General features: G+C 37.1%; 1 protein-coding gene and 1 long non-coding RNA gene across 7 annotated transcripts in view; one reads left to right on the top strand and one right to left on the bottom strand.

The window, feature by feature from the left end:
* The window catches only part of LOC119629673 (serine/arginine repetitive matrix protein 1), a 39,376-nt gene that overhangs the window by 8,966 nt on the left and 5,313 nt on the right, over positions 1-25,097 (bottom strand). For 3 of the 6 annotated variants that reach the window (XR_009975220.1, XM_062673081.1, XM_062673082.1), the window contains exons 2-5: positions 4,180-4,290; positions 2,717-2,981; positions 2,500-2,638; positions 80-2,279 (exon numbers count right to left, since the gene is read on the bottom strand). Coding sequence is in view for 5 of the 6 variants with exons in the window: in XM_062673081.1 (XP_062529065.1) it covers positions 80-2,279; positions 2,500-2,638; positions 2,717-2,981; positions 4,180-4,290 (2,715 nt within the window). In the remaining variant the exon portion in view is untranslated. The remainder of the gene's footprint in view (positions 1-79; positions 2,280-2,499; positions 2,639-2,716; positions 2,982-4,179; positions 4,291-25,097) is intronic. The other 3 variants (XM_062673084.1, XM_062673083.1, XM_038016304.2) reach the window with 2 other exon arrangements.
* On the top strand, positions 20,186-20,847 carry LOC134200348 (uncharacterized). Its single transcript, XR_009975222.1, has 2 exons — positions 20,186-20,568; positions 20,673-20,847. It is a non-coding gene; the product is annotated as an uncharacterized LOC134200348 (long non-coding RNA).

Below are 25,097 nucleotides of genomic sequence, written 5' to 3'. Positions count from 1 at the left end.
AAACACAAGCATCGTCAGAAACTTATCCTTCGAGGGCACAAACTATTTCAATGCTTCATTTGCTATTAGGCAGTCCTACCTCTTTATCGTTATCAGTAGCTTGCCCGTATTTCCCTGACTCGGTTTCGTCATTCCTATCATCGTCATGAGAAAGATCTTCAAACAACAAAACTTTTAGTGCGTTTTTGTGTATTAAAGCATCTTTTTTCAGATTAACGTTACCGGGCCGTGGCTTTTCTTTCTTTTTCTTATTCGCTTTCGTTGCTGCGTTTTCCGAGACGTACGGTTTGATGTTAGTACTCTTTATTATGTCTTGTATTTGTAGCTTTTCATTATTGTTATTGAGCGAAGCTAGCAACGTGGGTTGTGTTAGAAATATATAAGCATTGTAAGGGAAGTCAGTTATTGTAAACTTTTCAACTGGCTTTCTATCTGAATTTCTATTTTGGATTATTGCTAATTCTTTATTATCGATCTCATCGTCGTTATTATTGTTCGAAACTTTTTCTATACAAGCTATTTCAGTACACTTATTTATGGTGAGATCTATTTTAATCTCTTGTACAGTTTTTTCTTTACACTCAGCGTCGGTTATAACGGAATGTTCTGGAATGTCTTTGTTGATGTCTTCCACGACTGATGTGGACGCGTTAGTCTCTTTTACAATATTACTCTCAGCTTTCAGCGCGTCCATAAGTTTTTGTTGATTGTCCATATACTGAGTGAAATTCGATTTCAAGTATTCATCATCTAAATTCACATTAGATGGTATAACCACCATTTCTATTCCATTTTCCGTAACAATATCCACGGTCTTACAATCTATTACCTCTAAAATTTCATAACAAACCTCGTTTGGCGTTAAATAGTTATCGTAGTTCACTAAAGCTAATTCAGATCCTTCTTTATCACAATAATCATCTGTAGATTGTTTTACATCTACAGTTAAATCTACATCTACAGTTTGGATAACCTCTGTACGTTCTTGAGAAATTTCTTTAGGAACTTCTACTAGACTAGAAGATTTTATGGAAGGTGACTTAATTTCATCACCAAGCAAACTAACTAAGTTATTTTCATTATATATTTTTTCAAATTCTTCTTTATCTAGAGAGCATGTTTTGTTTTTCGAAATATTCTCATAACTATTCTTTGGTGGTGCTTTTTCTACTGCACTAATATTATCTTTGGAGATAGAGCAAAGTAAATTCGTCGATTGTTTTATATCATGTGTTTCTTTAGTATTCATACATTGATCACTAAGGCTTTCATCATATACGTCTTCTTGTTTTCTAGAATCTTTAGAATAAACGTTTATTTTAGTACAAGAAAGAGTTTTATCGAGAGAATTTATTTCATTCTTCGAAGGAATATCATCCGTGGTTCCAGATATTGTTAAGCTTTTAGAATCTTTTGAGGTAAACGTAATTGTTTTGTCTATTTCCTTTTCTAAAGTACTCTCATTGTTATCTTTTACTTCTATTATTTTGTGAGAAGATTTTTTATAAGAGTTACAAGATTTCTCATTCTCATTACTTTTTACATTTTCCACAGCGGAAGGCGCACTTATAGTCATAACTCTAACATTGCGTGGATTTATTGCCGACAAGTTCGGCATAACTAAATCTTTTCCTAAGCGTTCTCTACATCCATTTTTAAACCTAGTAACACTTTTTGAATTAGCGTCCTTGATATTTTCACAGAAACAATCACAATTTATATTTGTTGTTTTTGCCCGAGGGACTTGATCACACTCATCGGGTGTAGCTTTAGAACTTTGTCCTCCATCATAACTTTGAAAATCTTGTGACGAGTGAAATTTTAAAAAACTATTGTATTTAATTTTGCTTTCTTTGTCGTCGTGGATTTCATGGGAGGAGTTACGTCTCTGCGGCCGGCCGACCATCTCATGTGAAGCGGCGTAGGCGGCCAAGCCTTCGTACCACGAGTCCACCCAACGCAGCCAGTCGGCGGAGCTGGAGTCCGGGCCGCGCGGTCCGGCCCCCACTGCTGCATCGCGGTAAGGTCTCCGCATGTTGCGGCCGGGCTCATCGGGCGGAGTGCCGGCCCGCGCCCCGCCGAGACCCACCTGACGGCGAGGGAGAGCTCCGTTTTGGTGTTTGCGTAAGTTTGTTGGGCGCGTTAGTGTGGGGGGCGACTTACGCACCTGGTTCGAGGCGGTGGTGGTGGTGACCGCGCGGCCCGAGCTCACGCTGCCGCTGCCGATCTCCAGCGTAGCGCGCGCCGTATACGTCATCGGGAACATCGGCTTGCTCCGTCTGCGAACAATGCCGCTCGGTTTCACTAGAGGTCACCGCGAACGATACCCGACTTTTTAATCTGCGTCACGCTTTACAACGAAAACAATTGAAGTGATCATACACTATCGCGATACCGTAGGTGATTAATGCAAGCGACGTTTACAACTTAACGTATTTTAATTATTATTGACATATGCTTTTTTTATATTTATTGTGTGTGGTATAGAGCTTGACTTACCTGTTGAGCGATTCCATTTCGTGGGGCGAGTTGGCGTCACTGGCGGACACTCGGCGTTCGGCGAGCGGCGGCGGATTCACACACCGCACAGTGGCCAAATAACCCGCGCCCCGGGCCGGTTCCTCGCACAGGAGTGATGCTGGGTTGTGAAGACGTAAATGTGAACGTTTAATCGAGCGCAGCGTGAAGCGGAACAAATTGCATAGCGTTTACTAACAGGTATCAACTCCGGATGGGAGGCTGCCTCCGTGTATGGCCCGAGCGGAGACGGAGGCGGTGGCGGGCACGTGGGCCGCGTGTCGGGCGTGGTGTCGCCGGGACGTGGGCTCGGCGGCCAGTGCGGCCACGAGGTCCTGGAGTGAGTTGGAATGAGGGAGGGGTGGCCGCGCCCTCGCCCCTCGTCTTGACCCGCGTCCTCCTCCCGTGCACCGCGCCGCCGCCTCACATGCTTGCTCGTCTTGTTCCACTTCCTCAAGAAGTTCCTGTACCACATTCAAATACGCTTCAAATTCGCAACTTGATACTAGTATATTAATCATTAATTTCAAATCAATTGGCGTAGTGTTATTTCTTCCTATTCATTTCGTTGAAGCACTTATTTGAGGTCTGCAAATTATTTTCGATGATCAGAATTCGTGCATAAACATTTTCTTGCTCTTTTCATTTTTACAAGCGTATTATCGCCATTTACATCTGTTAAATCTGTTTGTTATACAATTTCTCGTATGCCATTTGAGAGATCCTTTCGGTTTCCTGTATTTTGTTATTGTTTCCTAATAATAATAAACACAAGTAACACACAAAACAATATTTTCCCTCTTCCGCATAGTACCAAATACAAATCTATCGCTTTTAATCGATAATATGAAAAATTATGATCGAGGAACACTTAAATATTTGTACCTAAACATTGGCATGGGAAACGACATTTTTTTATTAGGATTCTGTATTTCCAAATCAACATCCCGCATATTGGGGCAGTGCTATGTGGGTGTTGAATCTAATAATAAAGACCTTACTCTTTTTTTTCACCATTTTGTAATATTCCTACATAAAGCAACACCTGCTCAAATATAACTTATACCATACTCTTGCGCCCTTGTTTAAGAGATATATTTAAAAAAAAAACACTGTGTTTAATTCCCACATCGAACTAACGTTCGTGGGGCGAACAGATTTGTTTGCTTTTTATCAGATATCTATGTATACAGGGTGTCCTAAAACTCAACGATAACCTGGTACCTGGTATTATTAAAAAAATCACTGTAAAATTGTGAAAATTGCGATCACAGTACCTAAAAATGCGACCAAGGGTGTCAAATTTTTAACTTTTTCGAAAAATGTTTATCATCGCTTGACTAAGTGACATAAAAAATTTTTTCTTATTTTTTTTCATAACTGGTATACCTTGGCCTCTCGCCCGGTACCAGGTTATCGTTGAGTTTTGGGACACCCTGTATATTTCAACGCTTATAAGTATGGCTTTGCGTTTCCAATAGTTCTGGGAGATCCTTTATTAAGACCTGACGACTATGTAATTTTTTTTTGCCATATCGTTTGTTAAGGTATATTCAATTTCGGGATTGTCTGAAATATTTTACAGCATAAAGAAACAGTAAGAAACCTTCTGAGAAACAATAACGTTTCAGCAATTGCCGGATAGCAAAATTGGGGACTGACCTTGAAAAGACTGCTTTTGCCCTCACGATCTTTGGGACATTTGTACGTGATGGCTTCATCGAGGAGCGCTCGAAGTTGACCGTCGTCCAAGGTTTCGACATGTTTATTGTTCTGCAATGAAGTTTCCAATAACTTAATATCAATCGAGCAAATAATTATTGGGAGCAGTTGTGAAAGATTAACATATCGTCACGGCAACCATCTTGTATCTAAGCGTTAATCTTATTAGTTGAAATGTCAAAATCTCCAAGTGTACATGGCAGTAATGAATTTGTTCAGATGAAGTCCGCGTTTGAAATTTACTAAACTCTTTTGTATGGCACGGATAGCGAAATTTAACCACTCTCCAAACCACGCAAGAGAACGGTAGTACATTCATCGGTAGTAGATTCATTCGCGAAGCAATTGCTCTTGAGTTTTTGGGTCTCCTTCGGAGGCGCTCGGGCATTTGTAAGCAAATCCCACCCCTCCTGGCTGAGCATTTGCTCGCCCACCTGTCCTGGTGAAGCTGGAAAGGCATTCGGGCCATCAGTAATGTTTCAATCATAAAAAAAAAACGCAAGAGACCTAGAGGTCTTGCTGCTATGAATGTGGCATATGCTCACCACGGAGTAACGAATATTTCTCAGAACTTCAAATTATCGAAAAAAAAAAAAAGATTTAGAGAATGCTGAGTAACTTCAGAGCTCGATCTACTCTTGCTACCAGTCTTTTGGAAGTGGTAGATATTGGGAGAGGTCTATGTCCGGCGAAAAGTGAATGTGGGGGTTTTGATAGTGATCAAATACTAAAAAATGTTACGTGTTACATACAAACAAATAATACGATTATTGAAATGTCACTGCGCAATCTGATTAAAGTATACAGCACCATTTATTTGATTTTGTTTCAAATCGTCGAGAGGAGGTGTCCTATTATTTTAAAACAATGGGATTATAATGTAAAAGGAAACTTTTTTGTTATCAATGCAAATACTGCATTTTGTTTCTCAAATCAATGTTTTTAACACTAAAATACATTTCTATTTGTCTTTCAATCTATTGTTTACCAACTGCTAGCTTTATATTTCACTATAAAGTACACTTATAGTAAAAAGTTAGAAGTAAGTTCGACGCTCTCATTATATTATAAACTAGCGACCCGCCCTCGCTTCGCTTCGGAAACATTAAAACACAAATGAAACAAAAAAAAATAATAATAAAAAAAAAAAAAAGTAGCCTATGTTCATCAGGGACAATGTCGGCTTCTAATGGAAAAAGAATTTTTCAAATCGGTCCAGTAGTTTCGGAGCCTATTCGAAACAAACAAACAAACAAATCTTTCCTCTTTATAATATTAGTATAGAAAACGGTGCGCGTGCAACTTGGTGCACGTGAATGAAGTGAAACTTCTTTTTCGATATATAGTATTGTGGTTTTCTCCATTTTTCATCCCTAAATCAGATTGCTCTTGTCATAGGGAATGCTGTGTATGAGATGAGACATCTACAATATTTATATTATATATATTTTAAATTATAGATAGTAAAATAGATAAATGTATATATATTTTTAAATACTTCATTAAAATATTAGCTGCTACTCGTTGCTAGCGCTGACCTGTAACAGGTATACTAAGCACATGCGTTCGAGTGCCACGCATTTATTCTCGCTCTGTTTCTTTCTATTCCATGGTAACGTTAAACGTTAAACGCAACCTTCTTGGAAGTCGCATTAGAAGTTTGACTTCAAAAAACAATTTTCGCGAATGCTAAGCATTACATTGCTCTGCCATCTCGACAAAGCTGAATATAGAATAAGGATGTGGTTGCTTGTAAATCTCACTGTTGGGCTTAATCCAAAGACAGAATATAAACCAATTCATATCATAGCAACAATCGCGATTTGGGCGAAACTATAAAGTCCAACTATCGACACAGCAATATTACATTAATGTCAAAAATAAATAAGCCTTCTTTATCTCGCTCACCAAAATGTCTTGTATCTATACGGTAAAGTAAAAAAAATTGTTTTATAGAAAATTTAAATATACATCAACAGGGTGATACAATCCAGAGATGGCGAACATAATATTAATTCTCAACCTCGTAAATCTAATATTTACGAGTATCACGACCGTGTTGCTCCTCTGTGACACAATCTTATTTAATTGGGTCGTTTTCAAATTTGGGGCCAAAAGCGAGTTATTTGATTTAATTCTCATAACCTTAATGTTACCATAATTTGAAGTACAGTAAATTTGTTGTCATGACAACAGGCACGTGGTCCTATAACTATATATTCGTAAACACTGCTAAATTCGGAGTTATACATTAAAAACTACCCCCAATCTCATTCGTATCACTGGTTCGAAATTCAAATAATTCTAAGTTGTCTGCTATTATTCCAGTAATGCGTGTTGAAATTCGGCAATTTTATTTAACCAGTATATAATACATTAATAAAGGAAAACTAACTGGATATAAGAATATTATTAAAAACAAAGGGAGTACAATTTCTAAGCTTTTTAAAAAAGTTCCTATTTAAATTGTCATCCGCGTTGGCGTTATCAAATTCGTAAAATGAAAAATATAAATGAATATTATATAATATTGTCAATAAATGAATGATTGACTTGATTGTGATGAAGCATTTCTTATTCTGAACATGCCTGAATACAAAAAAATGGAAAATTAGAGAAAGTTTAAATTCATGAAATAATTGCTTCTTTGGCCGAAAAATTGAAAATTGATACTGTATGGGGGTTTACAAAATACGTGTTAAATATTTCTTTTTCTTTAAAACGATTTTCACTAAAACCAAAGGAGAAAATTTTATTTAGGTAAAATAATAGTTCTTCTACAACCAGTTCGACAAGGAGTGCTGATATGGACAACATGGCAAATCCATCCATCTTCTTCCAATCTGACGTATGTACCCTTGCACGGTTGAGAATCTGAGAAAACAATTCCTCCTAATTATCTTATCATTCAATTATTAATATCGTCATTAATAAATCAGGATAATTTTTAACACACACTTCCATTAACTACTTTAAGTTACATTATATATTAAGTGGCAATGGGCTGGCCATATATGCCGTAGGACTGACGATCGCTGGAGCAGACGGGTTTTCGAGTGAAGACCGCGCAGCGGAAGACGTAACGTGGGACGCCCCCTGGCTAGGTGGTGCGATGACCTCCGAACGATGGCGGGCAAGAAGTGGATGAGGAGAGCCATAGACCGGCCTCAGTGAATTGGGAGAGGTCTATGTCCAGCAGCGGACGACTGTGGGCTGTTGATGATGATGATGATGATGATGATATATTAAATAATATTAGAGTTCTCATTCCAAAGTTGCGAGTATAAACTAGTCCTTTACCAAATAATCGTTTTGACGTCAAGAGGCGATTACGATAATTTGCGGGTTCAATTTATGTAATACTTTTGGCAGATTTCTTAACGGAATAATGGTATTTTCGTCATCTAATATTATAAATGTTATTCGTTCATAGGATCACTGAATAACGTCTCGATCCTATTGTTTTTTTTTTAATTGTTCGAAATCATCTCGAATTATTTTAAATGGGGATTTGCACAGGAATAATCAAAACCTATCTAAATTTAACGAGACATTTTTTATTGCTTAGATGGGTGGACGAGCGTACAGCTCACCTGGTGTTAAGTGGTTACTGGAGCCCATAGACATCTACAACGTGACACCCACCTTGAGATATAAGTTCTAAGGTCTCAGTATAGTTACAACGGCTGCCCCACCCTTCAAACCGAAACGCATTACTGCTTCACGACAAAAAAGGCAAGGTGGTGATACCTACCCGTGCGGACTCACAAGAGGTCCTACCATCAGTAAATAATTAGTCACTGATCTAATACAGTTTAAAAATATAAAAACAAGTTATGACAATAAACTATTTAACCTAAGACGGAACTAACTAAGTACTGGTTTCCCGACGCCGCCGTGATCCACCACCATAGTTCAGCTTACGCGGGTTTAATAGCAGCCCCTCCTAACCCCGAAGGGTAGGGTAGGACTGGGAGCGGGACACAATATTGAATTTTCGGATCCTAAAATTATACATGTTCTTGTTGGTCTAGTGGTCAATTATACTAAAATAAAACAGGACCGCGGATCTAACAAGGGTCAGAGTCGCTGACTGTTTAAGCTATATATGATATCCCGGTGTAGATACAACTATGTCTTATGTATTCTTATAAATGATATGGAGTACTTCAGAATGAATAAACAATAAAAGACTTAATTGCGTTTTCTGTTATATGTAAAAAAAAACATTTAAAACCCTTAATCTCTTTTAAAATTGATACTGCACTTTCTTTTAGACTTCACTGAATGACACTGAAGAAAAATCCTTTTTTAAAACTATAGAGTTTTAAGTAAATAATAAATTTACATTCTGATAACCATATAGATAATCATAGCTTGAGAGCGTAATATTTAGAAGGTTTCTACTAAACTAAGACTGTAAATTATTTTGTCCCCTGCGGTCTACGCAACATATCAAACAATATCTACATATATAAAATAAAGTTGTGTTAGTTACACTATTTATAACTCAAGAACGACTGAACTGATTTGGCGGAAAATTGGTGAGGAGGTAGCTTAGAACCAGGAGAAGGACATAGGATACTTTTTATCACATTCCCTTGGGACTTGACATAAAACGTGGTAACTATAACAAAACGCAACTGACAGCTAAACGTAATATACTCTATGGTTAATTGTGTTAATTATAGTAGAATGGACTTTTTGGCGGGAACGCGAGGAGTGAAGTTTTGGTGATTTGTTTTATTTTGTCTATTTAGTGTTTCTTCAGGTTTAAATGTGTAATAATGGTGGTTTATTAACTGTTAAATATCTGTGAAAGTGCACAAATGTGGGAAAATGAAACAAAGCTGCTGGACGTAACTTCTCGGGTTCCTCCAAAAAGTCCACTGAAAAAATCTCAGTAAATGACTACCATTTTACTGCGATTATATTTCATCCCATATCATCTCATTAAATTTCATCCCAGTTGATTAATGTCTCAAATCAATCATCTTCATTTCATTTCACTCCATATTATCATTTTTCATAAAATTAAGAATATAAAGTACAATAAGACATGACTTAAAGGTCTTAGGTACCAGGTCATAAAATCCCTTAAAAAAAAAAATTATAGTAGAATTTTGAAGTTGACTGGTTGATTGATGTGTTTGAAACAAACCGTGTGGCGGAACAAAGTTCGCCGGGTCCGCTAGTTGTTTATATCGAATGACAAAACACTTTCGTTATCAACACAGTGATAAACGTTACGTCATACACAATAAATATATATGTAGTATCGTTCAAAAACCGATTTCGTTTGAGCTCGAATTCCGAATGATTAAATATTATATAATATACTAGCGGATCATACACGCACCGTCTTAAATTCGAAATTTCAAACGTTTTCATATTGGAAATAAATAAATAAATAAAACATTTTATACTGGATCGAATAGCGAATCTAAGCCATTCTCGAATGCAATTAAACACACACATAAAAAAAAACATCAAAATCGGTTCACACGGCAGGAGTTCAGTCACAGTATCCTATACCTATACTATGGAGTTCAGATTCAATTTCCTATCAGAGTCAGTTTTTCTTATAGAAAACTATTTCATATTCAGTGTCTGGGAGTATTTTTTTTCTCGGACAGGTGAAAGAACCTCACGCATGAAGTTTCCGCACCCAGAGGGCGTGCGGGGTATATGGATCTTGACGGTTCGCAGATGTTCGGAATGGATCGCAGGCTCAAGCAAACTTTTAGAGTTTTACCCATCAAACGACTCCTCCTGCACTCTCTCACTCGACTTCAAAACTCAGGGGTTAGGGGTCAAGACCCAGGCAGAGTATGGGGGTTGCGCGTTCAACACTATAACCCAGCTTTTCTCAAAGTGGGCGATAACGCCCCCTAGTGGGCGCTGCAAGCCTAAAGGGGGACCGTAAGAGACCAAGAAAAAAATGGGGGCGTTGTGTAGATTGGGAAGCGATTTGTAATTTCATCTAGGGGGACTCTTAGACACCGACTAGCACATAGTGGTTTTCAGGTAGGTGAAAAAAGGGGGCGCTAAAAACAGAATTTATTCTCAAAGGGGGCAGTAAACAAAATAACTTTGGGAGCCCCTGCCATAACCAGAATCGTGATGCCACCTCGAGGACGCCCGACCGACGGATCGTCGACGACCATCGACGCTGGTCTTCGCGGTACCATAGCCAGTTAGGCGGACCGGGCGTTGTCGCTGGTTTGGTCTAGATGTATTCGTTACGTTTTTTTTAAGATAGCCACACGGCCAAAAAAACGTTAGGCGTAGTACAAAATAATAGATGTTAACAATTGGCAGTCAGGTGCTTTGGAGACAAACGAATTGAAGATTTAAAGTAGAACCAAAGATAATTAGAGATATGGATGTATATCAGGCATAAGTCATTTGTGTTTTTATTTTTTTATTGCTTAGATGGGTGGACGAGCTCACAGCTCACCTGGAGTTAAGTGGTTACTGGAGCCCATAGACATCTACAACGTAAATGCGCCACCCACTTTTAGTTATAAGTTCTAAGGTCTCAGTATAGTTACAACGGCTACCCCGCCCATCAAACCGAAACGCATTACTGCTTCACGACAGAAATAAGCGGTGGTACCTACCCGTGGGGACTCACAAGAGGTCCTACCACCAGTAAAATTTCCTAGGCTTCCGGATGTTGAAAGAGGAATGTTCTTGTTTATTAACGAAATATCTTTAATTACCTTTCAACAGACATCGGCATTGAGAAACTATTAAGACAGGCACTCATTATAAATGAAATCTGATTATAAAGTGCGTATTTATTTTTAATCACAAAAAGATCACGTTCGTTCAAAGAACATTGACAGCGATCGTTAAACGGGACCGTTTAACGATCACGTTGTAATCTCGTAGAAAATTTACAATCATCGATGTCAGATAAAGAGATAAATGAAAACTTTAAAACATAATTGAGTCGTCTATTATCAAAGGTGGCAATCTGTGCATTTGGACAAAAAAATGTTATTGATATGTCAATACAGATTGGTTTGAATATAATCGTCTCCTTCAAAGAATACGGTTCAAAACCTGCATTAAATAAAGGTTAATACTTAACCTGTTATTTATCTAAGATGTCGTTCAGAAGAGTTTTGTGACTGCCAATGGAATACAAAGTCAATAATTCGTTTTTCTGATTTACCAATAATTGTCCAAAAGTCACATTGCCGGCTTTGATAATAGTCGACTCAATTTTACTATCGTGTGCTTTGACAAAAAGTAATGCTCGTGGACAGATGCCAAAGATCCGACGAAAGCTTAGACACACAGTCTCAGCATACCTCTTTGTTATTAAAAAAAACATCATAAAGACTGAAACTATTTTCACTGGCAAAGAGTACGCGATGAGTGTTATAAAAGTGCATAAAATGAATAATTCGCAAAATTTGACAATTACATACTCATGTCAGTTTTTTTTATTTTTGTTTTTTTGTTACCTTCGACTAATTCGTTGTAGGTAAGTATTTAACCCACAGACACAGCCCACTGAGGTTCTCGCCGGATCTTCTCAGTGGGTTTTGGCGCGGTTTCGATCCGGTGGTAGATTTTGCGAAGCACTGCTCTTGCTAGTGTTAGCAACACTCCGGTTTGAGCCCCGTGAGCTCACCTACTAGCTCGGTGAATTTAGAATAACTCCTCGAGGTTACTAGAGCAGGTAGGAGGAAAAAAAAAGTAGGTATATTTTTGTCAACATTTTTTGATATGTCATCATCATCCCAGTCTACAGCTGACCATTGCTGAACATAGGCCCCTCCAATCGATCTGCAGTGCGCCCGGTCCGTTGCCAACTACATCCAACGTGACCCAGCGATTTTCACTAGGTCGTCGTCCCACACTGCGCTTGCCAGTACGTGGTCTCCACCCAAGAATTTTTCTGCCCCATCATCCTTATACATCAGTGTGCTTAGTGCGAGTTTTTTAACGCTCTCGATAGCGTAAGAGTTAACCCTATTTTGTATGCAGTTGGAACAGCGCCCCTAACGGCAAACGTAGGCAAACGATCCCATTCCAAACAAATATGAGCTAACTTTTACGCTAGCGAGAACGTTCAAAAACTCGCACTAAGCACACTGTTTATAATAAAAGTGATATTATAACATTTGCTATTAAGTTTGTTTGTTACGCTTTCACGTCTCAAGCTCTCAACCTAAACCTGAAATTTTGTATACATGTCATGAGGAGTACATGAAAGGACACAGCTTTATTCAATAAAAAATACCATTCGTGAAAGAAAGATTATTCCGGACTATCTTTAACAAAGATATTGACGACGATAGAGAGCCGGCAGTGTCCTAACAAGTCACTAGACGTTAGACCAACGAACAGATCGAAGAAGACAATTCGTCTGTGTGCCGTAAAAACAAATCTCACTAACGCGATTTAAAAGGTGGCAACAAAAGATAACAACATATTAATATCACAAGTTCGGAACATCGATACCTAGTCGGATTATCGGTTTACCGACCAAAATCACACCCGCTCCGTGTAACATCTCTTCATTGTCCTAGGTGAAGGACAATGAAGAGAATAAAATAAATTTACAATAACCTTTTTTTACTGTTACTCTTTTTAATAGCAATTATAAAATTTAGAATTTTACCTAACCATAAAAAAAACACATCCTATCTCCCTATTGTCCTAAAATTCCCAGGGCCTCATTATGAATTAAAGACGACCTTTTACATAAAACATCATACAATAACCGAGAAACAAAATCGTGAGATTGCAAATGTAGTGAAATTAAAATTACAAGCAGAATAATTTATACGTATTGTTCTAACTAAGGTTCACTTTTTTGATTGTACAATGTCATAATTATTAATGAATTAAAATCGGTTAACCTTGAAACTAAATCAATTCGTTTCGGTTTTAACGCAATAAAACATGACACAATTGCATCAACTTCAACTGTTATTTACTTTACAATTAAACATTTGTTTCTTGTCAGGCGTTACGAATCAAATTTCAAGAAATAAATTATAAAATTCGAACCGAACATAATAACCGACTGCGATGAACATCAATGTGATAAATGAGTTTCAAATCTATATATTAATACGTGAAGCAAAAACTTTGTATCCCTTTTTACGAAAATTGCGCGGACGGAGAAGTATGAAATTTTCCACACTTATAGAGAACATAGAGAAGAAGTGCACAATGCTAATATTTTTTTAAAATAATGCATAAAAGATACATGGCAAAATTTGTGATTATAGAAGTATAAAATACAATCATAATAGTGTACAAACTTACAATTTTAATTAATTATAGTCGAATTTCGACTACTGCGGGACCTCTAGTATTATTTATTATATCAGTTTTTTACTGGTGGTAGTTGTGAGTCCGCGCAAGTGGGCACCACCGCCCCGCCTATTTCTGCCGTGAAGCAGTAATGCGTTTCGGTTTGAAGGGCGGGGCAGCCGTTGTAACTATACTCGAGACCTTAGAACTTGTATCTCGGGGTGGGTGGCGCATTTGCGTTGTGGATGTCTATGGGCTCCAGTAACCACTTAGCACCAGGTGGGCTGTGAGCTCGTCCACCCATCTAAGCAATAAAAATAAAAGTTAATTATACTCCATCAATCAGGTACTTTAGATATAAAGCGACAAAAATTGTTCTCTTGAAATCCTACGGAGCGTGTTATTAGATATAAACTGGCGCGCACAGATACGCCACGTGTGTCAACGTGGCACGGATGCTGATCATAGCACTTCCCACACGGATCGACTTCTAATTTCTTAGATCACCATTGGAAGCATTACTGAGTAAACAATTACTCATGGCCTATACACAGAATATTGAAATTTGAGCCTTGCGATGCATTACAACAGTTAAATTTTAATTCTTTTTTTTTTCTTACTTTCAAATATTTTTAATTTTGTTTTCCTACCTTTTTTTATTGTTTAGATGGGTGGACGAGCTCACAGCCCACCTGGTGTGAAGTGGTTACTGGAGCCTATATACATCTACGACGTAAATGCGCCACCCACCTTGAGATATAAGTTTTTTTTTTTTATTGCTTAGATGGGTGGACGAGCTCACAGCCCACCTGGTGATAAGTGGTTACTGGAGCCCATAGACATCTACGACGTAAATGCGCCACCCACCTTGAGATATAAGTTCTAAGGTCTCAAGTATAGTTACAACGGCTACCCCACCATTCAAACCGAAACGCATTACTGCTTCACGGCAGAAATAGGCAGGGTGATGGTACCCAGCCGTGCGGACTCACAAGAGGTCCTACCACCAGTAATTACGCAAATTATAATTTTGCGGATTTGATTTTTTCGTTAGTAGCCTAAGAGGCTATTCCGGCTACGCCCATACGGATTCTTTTTAATATATATGATTTGTGCACAATCGTTATACTGCCATGTCAACAGCTTCATCAAGTATTTAATAACAAAGATCATTTAATTTACAATTTTACCCGAGTCTAATTTATATTGCGAAGATTTTCTGTAATAATTATAACTTACAATAACTCGTATTATTGTTTTAATATGCAGAGATTTATAATATAATCTCAGCTTCGAGCTTGCCTCGAATCCAGTGTACCTAACAAGATAGGGCTTATTCACAGTACTCGGGTAAGCCGTCGTCACAACAATTTCCAATTTTGAATGGCAGATGACCCGCGTTCTCAATTACAAAATATACAAGGTCATACTTGTGGACTTACCGAAAAAAACTTCCTCTATTAATCTTATTCAAATAGTTTAGCTCTAAATATTTGTAAAACGAAAGAGTTGTTTTGTGCTCGCGATATTCCCCAAATTATGTCCAAAAAGGCCGGATGTTTGTTTGGTAATTTACCCTAGAGTGGAGGCATATTTTTAAAAAGTTGATAATATTGTGACCAATCCGGGAGATACACAACGAGTAAGAGATAAGCGACAGCAATCATCCCAACTCGAACGTCTAAAAATATAATACGGGAAATTCAAATTACCCACTTTATTATTATATATGAGTCGTCTATTATCAAAGGTGGCAATCTGTGCATTTGGACAAAAAAAAAATTATTGATATGTCAACACAGATTGATTTGAATATAATAGTCTCCTTCAAAGAATACGGTTCAAAACCTGCATTAAATAAAGGTTAATACTTAACCTGTTATTTATCTAAGATGTCGATCAGAAGAGTTTTGTGACTGCCAATGGAATACAAAGTCAATAATTCGTTTTTCTGATTTACCAATAATTGTCCAAAAGTCACATTGCCGGCTTTGATAATAGTCGACTCATATGTTAAATCAGTTACTACGTAATCTAGATAAGTGCAAACGATTTGTTTTTGTGCTGTAAAGAAAAAGAGCGCTCGCCGTCGCACACAAAGACTTTTAAAATTATCTTCACAGTTTCAGTTACACGCTCGCGGGCTTACTGTTTCAATATAGCGGCCGAATAACGGTTTCTTCATCAAATGAATTTTATAGTTCACGGCTGCAGCAGCGCTCTTTCATTTTCTGCCTTCTTTAGGTTCGAAACAATCCGTTTTTAATCGCAATTCAGTTTAATCCTCAAAAAACCACACAAAATATTTTGGAACTATAGTTCTTAGACGTTAGGATTCTTCACTACACAGTATAAAACAAAGTCGCTTTCTCTGTCCCCCCCATATCTCTATGTATACTTAAATCTTTAAAACTACGCAACGGATTTTGATGCGGTGTTTTTTAATAGATAGAGTGATTGAAGAGGAAGGTTTATATGTATAATAACATCCATTAAATAGTGGAGAAATCAATAATAAATTACAGTTTCCGAAGCGAAGCGAGGGCGGGTCGCTAGTTTTTTATATAATTTTGCATTTACGTCATTTCATGTAAACGTCCGTTACAGTTTTGAAGTGGTGTAGGCGAGAGAAATTATTCGTAGATACAGGATTAATCGTAAATCGTAAAACCCGTGGGTGGATGTCGACGTCACAGGTAGGTTTCCCGCTGACGTCATGAGTGTGGCTCGCGCAAGCAGATGAGCGCACGGGGACATCTCTCTCGGGTCAGGGTCAAAACTGGAATCATTACGGGGTTCATCTCGCGACCTTTTCCCCTTCGTCAACTTAATTCCGCCTTTCAGTAGCTGTCTGTAGACCTGTTATGAATTTAGCTTTTTTTTATTGCCCTTGTAGGCAGACGAGAGCTTACGGTCCACTTGATGGTGAGTGGTTACCGTCGCCCATGGACTTCAGCAATCCCAGGGGCAGAGCCGAGCCGCTGCCTACTGTAGCTATCGATGAGACTAAATATGTTGTGATAACAAAGGTATGAAAAGCGCAAGTGACTCATTAGCGAAGTGCAGCTAAGTTACATCTCTCTGCCAGGAAACCGGAATATTCAAACTGTACTAAAATTTTGGATCAATGCCAAGTGAACGCTTCGAGAGGATCACGACGAGCTGTTCTGCGGTCGAACTGCGACATATTCCGTAGAAATTGTAAAAGTACGCGCTTACGTTAGTTCCCAAAATTATTTACTGGAACTATAGTTTCTTTTCGTACATCGATTAAATCAGCAATCAGCATTTAAAAAACGTTGTAATTGATGTTCGAATTGAATGTTACAAGTCAGTAAAGGTCTGTTGTTATCAGCGCAAAGGTAATGGTAATGGTCAAATGGTTAATGACATTCTTGATTATTGCATTGATGGTTAACGCACTTAAAACGACCGATTGTTTCGTTATTATTTATTACAAACGACAATATTTAATATTAATATATCTATACTAATATTATAAAGAGGAAAGATTTGTCTGTTTGTTTGTTTCGAATAGGCTCCGGAACTACTGGACCGATTTGAAAAATTATTTTTCCATTAGAAGCCGACATTGTACCTGATGAACATAGGCTACTTTTTTTATTTTATTTTTTTGGTTTCATGTGTGTTTTAATGTTTCCGAAGCGAAGCGAGGGCGGGTCGCTAGTAATATTATAAAGAGGAAAGATTTGTTGTTTGTATTTAATAGGCTCCGAAACTATTGAACCGATTTGAAAAATTATTTCACTGTTTGGAAGCTACGCTATTCCCGAGTGACATAGGCTATAATCTTGTTTAAAAAAATCAGGGATCCTTACTAAAACTCCAATAATGTAACCCAAGGTGTAAGAAAATTACCTAAAATATTCTTTACATCGCGTGCCCTGCGAAATGTATTGATGATAGAATAAAATAATGTACTACGACTTTGTAGAACACACTATTATTTACAAAAAGTGTCGCGACAGCATATGTCTAACTATTATAGTTATGCCGTAATAAGTGTTCTTTTATTAAAAAAAATAAAACAACGTCAAATATCGTTGAAACTTTGTTAAAGACCCGAGCGAAGCCGGAGCGGTTCGCTAGTATTTAATAAAACTAGAGGTCCCGCAGTAGTCGAAATTCGACTATAATTAATTAGAATTCTAAGTTTTTACACTATTATGATTGTATTTTATAATCACAAATTTCGCCAAGACTACACTATAAAAAATATTAACAAAGACAAACAATATTTAATGTCAATTTGACAACAGACGTGAAGAACAAAAGTTTGACAATAAATAGTATGCATGCGTGTGTGCTACAAATAAATGGGATGTAGTGTGTGTAATGTTTTCTTTATTGATTTAATGTATCTTTTATGCATTATTTAAAAAAATATTAGCATTGTGCACTTCTTCTCTATATTCTCTATAAGTGTGTAAAATTTCATACTCCTCTGTCCGCGCAATTTTCGTAAAAAGGGATACAAAGTTTTTGCTTCACGTATTAATATATAGATGGTCAGACCACCGAGAAATAAAAAGTAAACTTATTTTTTTATTTTTCATCGAATGTTAAATTCATTATATTATTAGATATAGGTGTAGAGTATCATTTAGCAGGTGCGCCCTTCACGTGTAAACGAGACATTTGGGACTCGATGTATTTTCGTTTATAACGCAAATGGCACGCTGACGAATACCAGGTATTCAAGTTTTGTGGGACCGGTGACGAAATATACATAGACGACAGTGATGTATTTCGGTGGCATATCAGAGACTACGCCGCACTTTACTATTTGCATCCTTGTATTATTATTTTTATTGCTTAGATGGGTAGACGAGCTCACAGGCCACCTGGTGTTAAGTGGTTACTGGAGCCCATAGACATCTACAACATAAATGCGCCACCCACCTTGAGATATAAGTTCTAAGGTCTCAAGTATAGTTACAACGGCTGCCCTACCCTTCAAACCGAAACGCATTACTGCTTCACGGCAGAAATAGGCAGGGCGGTGGTACCTACCCGTGCGGACTCACAAGAGGTCCTACCCTCAGTAAAATCAATGAACGATTGTTTATTCTCACAATGATGGTGCTATTTTAATATACTTTTAAAGTACTCATCATCATCAGCCTATATCAGTCCACTGCTGGACATAGGCCTCTCCAATTGCTCGCCACTGAGCACGATCCTCTTCCCTCATCCAGCTCCTGCCAGCCACCCTGCACAGATCATCACTCCACCGAGCCTGAGGGCGTCCTGCACTGGGTTTTCCAATTCGCGGTCTCCACTCAAGGACGCGTTTACCCCAACGGTTATCGGTTGTCTGGTTAATATGGCCAGACCCCAAGTACTTATCAACTGCTTCTCAACTTCGTAAGCGACTTACTAATGTAACGATCGATAGAACGTTATTATTTGTTACTTAAACAATTTTCAACAAGTGATGATAATACAAAGTGTCGTTATCTTCCCGAGATACTGTGTAGTAAACATAATATTAAAAATTTCTCTTCGTAACAACGAGTTTCAAATCAATCTGCTAATACAAAGTTTAATGAAGATATAGTTTTTACAGTAACAAAAAGATATTCTGAAAAAAAAAATTTTTTTCAACAATCCCAAGTCTTGTTTATGGCCGAGCAGACCCATGCACTTTCATGTCATCTGTGCACTCTTATCAAATGATTTGAAAGATATTTTCTCCCCTTTCCTATTACGAAGTTGAGTATTTAGTTAAACAGTCAATTAAGATAACTTCCTTACACTATTCTGTTCATATTTTCCCCAAGTACTATTCCATTTGACTGTTCAAATATTGATCAGTTAATGCAATATTAATTTGAATATTAACAGAAATAAGAGGGACGTTTCTGAAACATTAGCAGCTTATGAATTGGGTACAAACCACAAAGTTACCCGCAGTTCACGCAACGCTAGACTCTTAATGAAGCTGTCGCGTATATTATGACTAATTAAATGGAATTAATGAACTGTATTCGTGCTGTGGGGATCTCGGAACGTGGGTTATGATTTTTTTTCTTTGTTTAAAACATTACAGTGCATTAATTTAATATACAATTATAAAAAAAATGTTAATGTTAATGATACTTCGATAACGCATCACTCTATTATTATTCTGTGACCGAGAATATTAATTTTATTTTTTTAAGTTAATTATGAAAATGTATTATGATAAAACGCAAACTCTTTTAAAAAGAGAACTTCTATGAAATTAATCATTAGTTAAGATTACTAACCCACGATCGAGGACACAACATTACAGATATGCGGCAAGCCAGCGACACAGTACCTGTTCAGTCCGTGACGGAAGCACAATGAGGTACCTACCCACCCGCAAGCTTCCGTTACATGGCGCCGGCCCAGAGCCAGGTAAACTTACACCGTCTGTGGTCACTATTGTCACAGATACAGAAAACGGCCAACTCATTTTTCTTGTTACCATGGATACGCGAGGATCCATACGTCTATCTCTGTCTAATACCGGATACGGAACTCTTCCAATCTCTCTGGTTGGCACCGAGTTAACATAAAGTATGCTTTTCGTGAAATCCAATCACGAATAACCAAGTTCTGTTAATTCGTTAAAACACAATTCAACTAGTAAAGGGCTAAATAAATTATAAAAAAAATCCTAATGTTGCTATTAAAGTATACATTCAGGACAACATTCATAGACTTAGTCCCTTGATGATCACCATTCGACTATGTTCACTGACATCAGAAGATCTATACTACTATTACTAAACAAAAAAAAATGTGTGCGTGTACTAGTGTACACACGTAAGAAGTGAAACTTTTTTATGGCCTTATTTTTCGAAAAATGATCTACATGCAACTTTCTAGAAATTGGTTAAATAAAGTTAAATTAGATAAAGTTTAAACAAAAGGATTTTATTATCATAGACATGAATACAAAAAAGATGGCGCGTAACGGAAAAATGTGACGCGTAACCGAAAAATGTGACGGTAAATTTTTTTCCAACGCCGATAAAGAAGTTTCACTTCAAAAATGTGTGCGTGTACTAGTGTACACACGTAAGAAGTGAAACTTCTTTATGGCCTTATTTTTCGAAAAATGATCTACATGCAACTTTCTAGAAATTGGTTAAATAAAGTTAAATTAGATAAAGTTTAAACAAAAGCATTTTATTATCATAGACATGAATACAAAAAAGTTAAATTAGATAAAGTTTAAACAAAAGGATTTTATTATCATAGACATGAATACAAAAAAGATGGCGCGTAACGGAAAAATGTGACGCGTAACCGAAAAATGTGACGGTAAATTTTTTTCCAACGCCGATAAAGAAGTTTCACTTCAAAAAAGAAAATAATTTGAGAAACAGAGAAGAAAATTGTACTAACTGTTTTGTGTGTTTTGGCTTTTTATAAGTAGATAATTGACACTGATATAAAAAAAAATGTGTGCGTGTACTAGTGTACACACGTAAGAAGTGAAACTTGTTTATGGCCTTATTTTTCGAAAAATGATCTACATGCAACTTTCTAGAAATTGGTTAAATAAAGTTAAATTAGATAAAGTTTAAACAAAAGGATTTTATTATCATAGACATGAATACAAATAATACAATTATTTCACTTTACCTTTTTGCTACTAAGATTATTACAGCATTTCATTAATTGTAATAGAATTATTACTATCATTGTCATTGTCATTATATATTTTTGTAATTAATGGCTTATGGTAACTGAAATATGAAATATATGGTTTACATTCCACGAAATTTAGTGACCGAGTAAAAACTCCATCAATTGTAGTGCCAGATCTTGTTGTTGACGTTTGAGGACTGTTTTTCATGGATAAATTCAATTTATCTTTCAGAAATTCAACTAGCTTCAAAGAATTTTCCGATGCAAAATTTACATTAAAATCTCCACTTAAAATCATCGGTATTTTATAATTATTGTTACCGAGTAAAGAGGCACCTTCACTTGTGTACGGCAACAATGAATGGTGAAGAAAAAGATGGCGCGTAACGGAAAAATGTGACGCGTAACCGAAAAATGTGACGGTAAATTTTTTTCCAACGCCGATAAAGAAGTTTCACTTCAAAAAAGTGTGCAAAAACGGTGTTATGCTACTTTTTTTGTCTGGATCGTATTAAGCATTATAATTCTTTATTCAGTGGACGTAGTCACGTCTAGATAAATTTAGCACAGGAAATTCGGCACGAACATAAAAACGTTTATTAGTCCGATGCCCCGATCGGTACACGCGAAGCCTGACAAATTTCAAACGGACTTTCGCTGTGATTTCAATTTAAGATTCCAATAACTGTAAGCTCTAACAAAAGCCGATCTTTTCACATACGAGATTTATAGTAAGTAATCCGGAGGATAAAGACAATGTTAAGCTAGTAAAAACTATTAATTTAAGATGTGTCCAGACATTAAAAAAAACACGTTAAATTTTTTTAATACTTAAATACGTTTTTTTTATTGCCCTTGTAGGCAGACGAGCGTACGGCCCACCTGATGGTGAGTGGTTACCGTCGCCCATGGACTTCAGCAATGCCAGGGGCAGAGCCAAGCCGCTGCCTACCGTCAATGCATAATATTTACAGAATTTATAACATTCAAGCAATTCTTGCGTTTTGGCAACAATGCTCGCCAGACGGGAAGTTTAGTCTGGATTCGGCTTTCGCAAAAACCGATTTCTTTGTCCGTTGTCATTGTAACCGTTACCGATATATTTTCGGACACGAAGATACGAAATCACGTCCTTTTTAGTAGGCGCTTGAAAGCCATATGGTCGAGTCAGTTTGAAATACATTGTTTACTGACACCATTTTTTTCGCTCCTGTCAACGTAGCGTAACAATTTTTTATTTTTTTTATTGAAATCTATATATGAGTCGTCTATTATCAAAGGCGGCAATCTGTGCATTTGGACAACAAAATTTTATTGATATGTCAATACAGATTTATTTGAATATAATCGTCTCCTTCAAAGAATACGGTTCAAAACCTGCATTAAATAAAGGTTAATAGTTATTTATCTAAGATGTCGTTCCGAAGAGTTTTGTGACTGCCGATGGAATACAAAGTCAATAATTCGTTTTTCTGATTTACCAATCATTGTCCAAAAGTCAGATTGCCGCCTTTGATAATAGTCGACTCATATATAAAAGAAAGTCGTGTTAGTTACACTATTTATAACTCAAGAATGGCTGAACTGATTTGGCTGAAAATTGGTGAGGAGGTAGCTTAGAACCAGGAGAAGGACATAGGATACTTTTTATCACGCTCCCGTGGGACGTGACATAAAACGTGGTATAACAAAACGCAACTGATATAGAATAACAAAACGCAACTGACAGCTAAACGTAATATACTATATATGGTTAATTATAGTAGAATTTTGAAGTTGACGTGTTTAAAACAAACTGTGTAGCGGAAAAAAGTTCGCCGAGTCCGCTAGTATATTATATAAACGAAATCAGTTAATGTTCTGCGAAATTTTAAACTAGATCTTTTTGATGACACGGCTTACAATATCAATGTTTTCTGTCTTTGTATTTCGCTATGTTAATCCGGTAGTTATGTAGGTAGTTGGTACAAAAATTACTACCCGAATCGAGCGTGTAAAATAAGTACCGAAATATTATATGTATTATATTACTGGTGGGTAGGACCACTTGTGAATCCGCGCGGGTAGGTACCACCACCCCGCCTATTTCTGCCGTAATGCGTTTCGGTTTGAAGGGTGGGGCAGCCGTTGTAATTATACTTGAGACCTTAGAACTTATATCTCAAGGTGGGTAACGCATTTACGTTGTAGATGTCCATGGGCTCCAGTAACTACTTAACACCAGGTGGGCTGTGAGCTCGTCCACCCATCTAAACAATAAAAAAAATATGTAAATTTACCCACAAATCTGTTACATTTTTACCATCCGAATAGTTTGTTAGAACTGAAATCGAAAGTGGACCTTAATTAGACGCGTTGTTAGTTTTACTTAAAGTAAGACTGTGTGCCCATTATCGCTTCCGCAACGGTACATTCTAACTGCATTGTTATAATTAAGACCACTCGTAAGAAACTAATAGTGATAACGACGTTAGACGATTAAGATTTTGCGATAAAAAAAAATCTATATTAATATACGTGAAGCAAAAACTTTGTATCCCTTTTTACGAAAATTGCGCGGACGGAGGAGTATGAAATTTTCCACACTTAGAGTATAGAGAAGAAGTGCACAATGCCAATTTTTTTTTAAATAATGCATAAAAAATATATTATATCAATAAAGAAAACATTACACACACTACATACCGTGTATTTGACGCACACACGCATGCATACTATTTGTTGTCAAGCTTTTGTTCTTGACGTCTGTTGTCAAATTGAGAATAGAATATGGTTTGTCTTTGTTAATATTTTTTATAGTGTAGTCTTGGCGAAATTTGTGAATATAGAAGTATAAAATACAGTCTTAATGGTGTACAAACTTACAATTCCAATTAATTATAATCGAATTTCGACTACTGCGGGACCTCTAGTTTTGTTCATTTTTTGATACTCAAGCTAAATAGGAGGTATTGGTTTTTTTTAATGAAATAAGGATTACTATGTCCCGAAGGCCTTTCCAGTTTCACTAGGACAGGTGGGCGAGCAAAGACTCAGTCATGGGGATTTGTACTGATTAATTAAGGCATTATTATAACGCGAACTAATAATAGAGATTGAAGATAAAGGAGTCCATAGCATTCCCGTGACATTGATACCATCAGTCAAATAAAAACGAGGAAATTACGAATATAGACCAACGGACAACAATAACAAATACCAGGAATGTTAAATACATTAAAACGATCATTCAAACGCCATTTTTGTGCAATATTAAAAATTTAAAACACCCCAAGTATTAGAACTAATCCTATACAAAAACAGTCAATCGGACTCCGTGACGACATACATTGTGGGTAATGTTGATCTTTAGTTTTCATTCTATGGTTCGATTATTGTACGTATCGGTAACGATCCATTTGCAGAAGTCGGTCAATGTTACCAAAATCGACATGGAAAGCACATTCTATGGTCAGTCCGCCCCTTATTATCGCCCCGAATGACGTCACACGTAATAAAGCTCCGATCAGACGCCTTTAGTAACGTTTGCGTGGCAATTTCGTAAGATAAGTAAGTCCTTTCCGTGGTGTTATCGTAATAATTTTGCATGAAGGAGAATAAAATAATATTATCATTTTGTTTCATCAATGTTTTCAACAATACACCGTAAAAAAAGAAGTAAATTTAGTACGATAGGTAACAACCCTCTAGTTACACTGGTATTGCCAAGGTCCACGGGCCACTTATTATGAGGGTCATTGTGCAATTTTTTGTCGAGGGTATCCTGAAAAAGCAATAGGTGGTGGTACTTTAATAATACATCTGCAGTAAGAGTTACGGCCTGGCCACGGGGATCGGCGGTGCGAACAGCGAAGCGGTGGGCGAGGCGACCATTCGCGCAGCACCGTTTGCAGGCCACGGGTACTCACGTTCGCCGCCGCGACTAGTAA

This window comes from Bombyx mori, chromosome 16, assembly GCF_030269925.1.
Source record: "Bombyx mori chromosome 16, ASM3026992v2".
NCBI classification, from domain to species: domain Eukaryota; kingdom Metazoa; phylum Arthropoda; class Insecta; order Lepidoptera; family Bombycidae; genus Bombyx; species Bombyx mori.
This window is presented reverse-complemented; position numbering and strand designations above follow the sequence as displayed.